A 7,032-nucleotide genomic window follows, 5' to 3' on the forward strand; every position below is an offset into this window, starting at 1 on the left:
GTGGCCGGCTCGTTTATGTAGAAAACAAATGCTAGTGGTTCTGAGGTCTCTGCAAAGGACCTTCTGCTCATGGCACCAGCCTCAGTCTCTAGCGGAGAAGCTCTCTCTGCTTTCCGCACAAGGCCGCCTCGACGAGGCAGTGCGAGTCCTTGGCACCTGGAGCCACCAACTGACCTTCGAAACATACCTTTCCCTTATCCGTTCTTGCATCAAATTCAATGCCTTTGGCTATGGAAGAGAGATCCACAGATGCATGATCGAAGTTGGGTTCAAACCCAATTTAGTTTTACAGAACAATATCGTCATTATGTATTCAAAATGTGGGTATCTTGATATGGCCCGCGAAGTGTTTGAGGAAATGAGTGATAGAAATTTATTCTCTTGGACAGCAATGATTGGAGCATATTCTGATCATGGTGATAAGGAGGAGGCATTTCAATTTTACAAGAAAATGGTTTCTTCAGGAATTAAAGCAGATTGTTTCGTTTATCCTATGGTTCTGAAGTCATGTGCTGCAATGAAGGATTTAAAAGGAGGGCAGTGCGTACATGCAGATGTTGTAAGGAGTGGGTTTTGGGGTGATCTTGTTGTGATGAATTCTATTGTGTACATGTATGCTAAATGTGAAAGCATGGGAGATGCTGAAGGAGTTTTTAACGAAATGTTGATTAGAGATGTTTTCTCATGGACTACGATGCTTGTTGCCTATGTTCAGGCAGGTCATCATTCAGAAGCATTGCAATTGTTTGATGAAATGTTGCATTCTCGAGTTAGACCTACTTCAGCCACTTTAGCAGGGATTTTGCCCCTTTTCTCTGAGCTGGGTTCCTTGGAAATGGTGAGACAGATTCATGGTCTGGTAACTGTAAATGGATTTCAGTATGAGAAGTATGTTGGGACTGCACTCGTTGATGTATATGCAAATTGTGGAAGTTTAGGTTATGGGCGTCTCATTTTTGATAGGATTAAGGAGAAAGATATTTCGTGCTGGAACATTATGATCAAAAGATATGCTCAAGCTAATCTTTATGATGAAGTAATTCATTTATTACAACTTAGGCATTTGGATGGTAAAAATTCTGATAAATCAACATGGGATATTCACACTCTGTTCCCCATTCATGGTTTTCTCAAGATGCTAAGACATCTAGAACGTGCTGATGTTAGACCTAGTGAGATATCTGATACATTTTTAGATCTGATTTGTGAAAATGTAGAGAACATCAAACAGGCCAGAGAACTCCTTCTCTACTTTAGGAAAAGTGGCTGTACCTTGAGTGCTGCTGTAGGCTCCATCCTCATAAGAATGTGCTCTATATTTGGAGAGGTGGAAACTGCTCGAGAAATTTTTGACTTTGTCAAAATAAAGGAACCAGATTGTTGGAATGCTATGATTGCCTGCTATGCTTACAATGGGTCCGCCAATGACGCCTTTGAACTTTTTAGTCAAATGAGGAAGAATGGGGTGGAACCTGGTTTGATCAGCTGGAATGCTATAATTGCTGGCTATGTTGGCATCTCTGATTTTGAAGCCGCTTTAGAAATTCTCTCTAAAATGAAATGGACAAACGAAAAACCTGACATAGAAAGTTACAATATTATTGTTCCATTAATTGGGAGTGTTACAAATCTTAGTATGGGGAAGCAATTACACAGCATGATGCTTAGAACCAATTGTGCGATGAGCAAATTCCAGTGCACAGCTTTGATCAACATGTATGGAAACTGTGGGCATGTGAATTATGCCATTAAGCTCTTCGATTTAACAGACCATAAGGACTTGGTATCATGGAATGCAATCATCTCGTGTCTTGCAAAGAATGGGTCTCTTAGTGAAGCTTCTAGAGTCTTCCATGAACTGAAAGTGTCTGGGCTAGAAGCAAATACTATTACTTGGACTGCTCTAGTAGGGGGCTATGCAAAGCATGGACTAGTGGATGAAAGCTTGAAACATTTTCGAGAAATTCAATTAAATGGACTAAAACCCAATTCCATCACTATTGCCAGCATTCTCCCAGCTTGTGCACTGACAGCAACATCATCTCATGGAAGATCCATTCACTGTCATATCATAAGAAATCGCATTGGGTTGAAGGATCCATTTGTTTCAAATGCTTTATTGGACACGTACATCAAATGTGGATTCCTGGAGTATTCTGAGCGGATTTTTTGTGGACTGCACAGAAAAGATATTGTTTCCTGGAACATAATGATTCAAGGATACGTGATTCATGGAAAACCAGAAGCTGCCCTCTCCTTCTTTGATCAGATGCTGGTAGAAGGGTTTCATCCTGATAGTATCACCCTTGTGGGGGTTATTTCTGCATGTAGCCTCGCTGGGATGGTTGATGAGGGATGGGTACATTTTTGTGACATGGATTCAAGGTACGGGATAATGCCTCAAGGGAAGCACTACGCATGTATGGTAGACCTGTTGGGACGTGCAGGTCTCTTTGAGGATGTGCAAAATTTCATATCTCAGATGTCACTGGAACCAACTGCAAGCCTTTGGGGTGCTCTTCTTTCTGCCTGCAAAGCACATCAAAATGTAGAGATGGCTGAGTTTGCAGCAGGGCACCTCATGGAGCTACAACCTGAGAACTCGGAAAATTATTTGATACTCTCTGATATTTATGCTAAGGCAGGAAGATGGACTGATTTTGTTAAGATCAAGAACATGATGGCCGCCCATGGAGTGATGACACTATCTGGTTGTAGTTGGATCGAGATTGGGAACTGCATGCATTCTTTCATGTCCGACTATCCAATTCAAGATATTGAAGAGGAATTGTACAGTACTTTACTGCATTTGATGGTTGTAGTGTTCGAAGAAGGGTATGTGCTAGAGACAAACACCATGAATGCAGAAGCTTCAAATTGGCATTGGGACGACTTGAAAGTCGTTATTTCTGTATGAAGTGTGGGGTGGAGATGAGTTCTGTTGTATAGATGAAGCTGTCCAAACATTTTTCTTTTTTGACAATGAAAATAATACCTTCTCAAGCACACTACAGCCCTTTGAGTTCCTCACGCTTAACGGTCTGTAATATTTTTAGTCTGCTGACAATTTATATTGCGATTGCCATAGGTGCAAACGATAGTATTGTTGCACAAAGCAGGCATGCGCGTTGTCTAGGTTCCTAGGTGAGGCAGTTCCTATGGTTTTGAGGAGGGTAGAGAGTAGTTGTTGCAACGTGAAGTTCATAGAGATTCTGTCAATTTTAGGGGAAATTTAAGGCTGATGTAAGGTAGCTAACTGTATAGAATTTTGGAATTCATCTTCTCCTGAAGACTGCAGAAAGAAATTGAAAAGTGTAGTCAAGGAGTTTCTTTTATCAAATTAAGAAGAAGAAAAAGTTTAAGAAATGCATGTTCAACCTTGACTGCCTCTGTGAACTTTGAATCTTTGAAAACAGAGCAGTGTGCAGGATTGGGGATAAGCCAACAGGAATGCTTTTCATACGTGCTTTCACGTAATAAGAGGCTATCATCTTCATCCATCATGGCCATTAAAGCGCGTGCAGAGAGACTGTCTCATGCCACTTCCTGCCACAGCTAAAAAGTGAAGCAATCAGTATTTACCCATTACTCAAGCCGGCTCAAATTAAGCTTCATTAATTTCAAATAAGCTTCATCAGCCGTGGTGGTATTCTTCTCGTGTACTAGTATGGATTAATTATTTTAAAAATTGCATTTATTTTCAAGCTTTGAATTTTAATTTAAAAAAATTAAGATATAATTTAATATAGTTTTGCACTATTTTATCTAATAAGTATCAAATAAATGTTTTTTTTTTTTTTTAAATCCCAAACATGAACAACTCAACTCACTCAGCTAACATAAGTTTGGACCATATTTGTCGTAGGATAACCGTTGTAAATCACATAATGCATAATTAAGATCTTCGGAATCACTGCTTAAATGTGAAAGAGTTTGGAGTTTGGAGCATTATGTGGTAAAAATGTTTGAATTTGTGCTGTATTTTTCATCAAAGAATGTTTTGAGTTGTATGTTACAGCAATGAATATGGTAAGGGGAGTTTTATGACAAAACTAATAAGATATTTGGATAAATTTTGATGGGAGGATGTCACGCTCCGAACCCCGAAATGGGACCCAAGGGTGAAAATGTAATCTAATCTGTCCCTATATTATACAAATCACCATAGATACATTACAAAGGATGAGGGTCCGACCCCGTGGGGTTCCTAGGTACCCTAAACACATCCAAACACAATCATATACGCAGCGGAAAAATGTCATCTATATATATATATATGCAGTACCATACCAGAGTCTATACAAGAACAGACACAATGCTCTATCAAAAACGTACAAATGAGTGCCCAACACATCCCAAAATGGCAACCCACCAAAATTACAGTCCTAGCGCTAAACGCAGTACACCGACCACTACGCTCCCTACACCAAGACGCTAGTTCCGGTTACCCAAAGGACCTGTAAAAATGTACGTACAGCAGGGGTGAGACACCTCTCAGTAAGGAAGAACACAGGTTATATCTGTAACGTCCCTCAATAAAATATAACATAACAAATAAAAATGGTCAACCTGAACCCGTGTGTAACGGGGACATCTGTCAATCACAGCAAAAGCCTAAGCAGCACTAAAATAAAATCTCAATCATTCAACCATGAAACATAATACCAGAGTTATTTACATTCCCAAAATACTGTATTTATTTACAATCTTTCAAAAAGTCAAAAATGACACTAGAACCATACAACAAAAATCTCCTAGTCCTAGTTCGACGTTTACCCTTCTAGTAGGGAAGCACCAATCACTCAACGGCGGCCCTGACCAGCCAGTCTCTCTGGGTTTCGTGAAAATTTAATTAATGTTGGGGGTGAGACACTTCTCAATAAAGGAAAATAAACTAAATACAGTTGTGTGGCAACATGAACATTTAAAGTACTTATACATATACAGTACATTTCATAACTCTAGAAATAATTATAATATTATACTGGATGATCATGTACTTTCATAGTTGTTAATAAATCATAACATACATAAGCATCTGTTATCACTGTAATTACATACATAAAACATCTGTTGTAACTATAGTACTGAAAATATACCCAGGATGAATAGTTAGCTAATGTCATGTATTACCCCCCATGACGGGTTGTGTAGCCCGAAGGCGAGACCTGACAATGGCTGGCCGACCACTGCCGGATCAAATATGTCTGTAGGTACGATGGACCCGCCACACCCTGGTCCGGACTGCCAAGTGGACGTCCACACTCTACTGAAAGCCACATCGACTATCCATCTCCCATCCCCTCGTGGGACTGTTAGTACTAATCTGAAGTAGATATCTCTACACATATAGCTATGGTACTGAGCCCTGAACTGAACTAAACTAACATCCTGGTTGTAATAACATATAATACATGAACATACATAACATCATCACGGTCTCGTGCCGAAAACATAGATACGGCCTCGTGTCGAAATCATACATATGGCCTCGTGCCAAAATCATAATAAATACGGCCTCGCGCCGATAACATAATAAATACGGCCTCGCGCCGAAACATAAATACGACCTCATGCCGATAACATACATGTGGCCTCACGCCAATAATCGTTTCAGGTATTTATATTCTGAAAATAACACATTTATCATATATTCATCAAACTCTGTATAGCATAATTCGTCCTTTCAAAATACCTGAAAATATGTTTTGCTCGTAAAATCATTCATATCATGATTCGCTTCACATAAAAATAATGTTCATGCCACACATGTGCTGTTAAGTCTTACTTCATATTTTAAAATCATCATTTCTGGCATCTTATACATACATATACATTTTCATCACAATAGCAGTATTTTCCAATCATACATTTCATATGTAATATATAAAGATAGCATAGGCTTTTATGAAAATAAATGTGCTCATAATTAATAATAATATGCATGGAAAATTATTGCTTTAGTTTATTCCTTTACCTGGCTAATGAGAAAGCCCCCAAAATATCCTAGGCTAGCTCCCGTATGACTTCCTGATCAACACCCTGAAACTCAAAACTCCCAGTAGTAAACATCAGTATTTTCATGCGTACGTCAATTTCTATAACTACCATGAAGTCTAATTTGGCTTAAAAAGCCTTACCTCAACTCTGAGATGATTTCCAACTTCGTTTCCCCAACGATCCGCTCCGGTAAACTTGTAGGAAACTTTGCCAGGAGCGTCGTGGTAGCCTCAGATCTTCGATCTGGCGTAAAACCAGTCCAAAATCGAAGAGAGAGAGTGAGAGGGGCGAAGAGGAGAGAGAGAATGAGAGAGAGGAAGCTTCAAATGAAATAAAAATTGGATTTTTCATATATATAGACAGCGGAATTCGTCGATGAGCTCGATCTTCGTCGACGAGTTCTTCATAAATTTCGTTGACGAGACCTTGTATTCGTTTACGAAATTCAGGCTGCCTCTGAACCCCTCTCGGCATTTTCTCGTCGACGAAGCCCTGTGTTCGTCGACGAAATTCCTAAAGACTTTGTCGACGAAACCCTGTGTTCGTCGATGAATTCTACGGCCTCATTCTGTTTTTGTCTCTATTTCCCTCTTTCTTTATTACTCAAATTTTCAATTTAAATTCGGGTCGTTACAATATAGGTGTGTGGCATTTGAGTGCTATCATGATACAACATACACGCAATTAAATGCATTCTAGTACTAATTTACACAGTGCATACACGCACACATACGGCGGCCATTTATACGCAGCCCCGTCACAATACATACACATGATCAGTAATCCTCAGTGTCGTCACACTATTAGGCCCGAGGCCGGCCCGCGACATATGGCGTTGGCCCGTAGCCAACCCGCGAACACAACGCCACCGGCATATGGTTAGTCCCTGACTCCCATGGCATCGTACCAGCGCTAAACTAGTAGATCCACACCCTTCGGCCTGATCTGCCGGAATAGGCTCACGCCCTCGGAGCCATTTTTCCTATTTCGGGTTCTTACAATCTCCCCTCTTTACAAAAATTTCGTCCTCGA

The 7,032-nt window shown here is 40.0% G+C and overlaps 1 protein-coding gene across 1 annotated transcript; it reads left to right on the top strand.

Annotated features, from left to right (window-relative positions):
• The first annotated feature begins 28 nt into the window (after positions 1–28).
• Positions 29–2,917, top strand: LOC131165969 (putative pentatricopeptide repeat-containing protein At3g13770, mitochondrial). The gene has a single exon (XM_058124160.1). It carries the CDS (start codon positions 29–31, stop codon positions 2,915–2,917), a length of 2,889 nt encoding a protein of 962 aa, XP_057980143.1.
• Positions 2,918–7,032: the final 4,115 nt, after the last annotated feature.

This window comes from Malania oleifera, chromosome 10, assembly GCF_029873635.1.
Source record: "Malania oleifera isolate guangnan ecotype guangnan chromosome 10, ASM2987363v1, whole genome shotgun sequence".
NCBI classification, from domain to species: domain Eukaryota; kingdom Viridiplantae; phylum Streptophyta; class Magnoliopsida; order Santalales; family Ximeniaceae; genus Malania; species Malania oleifera.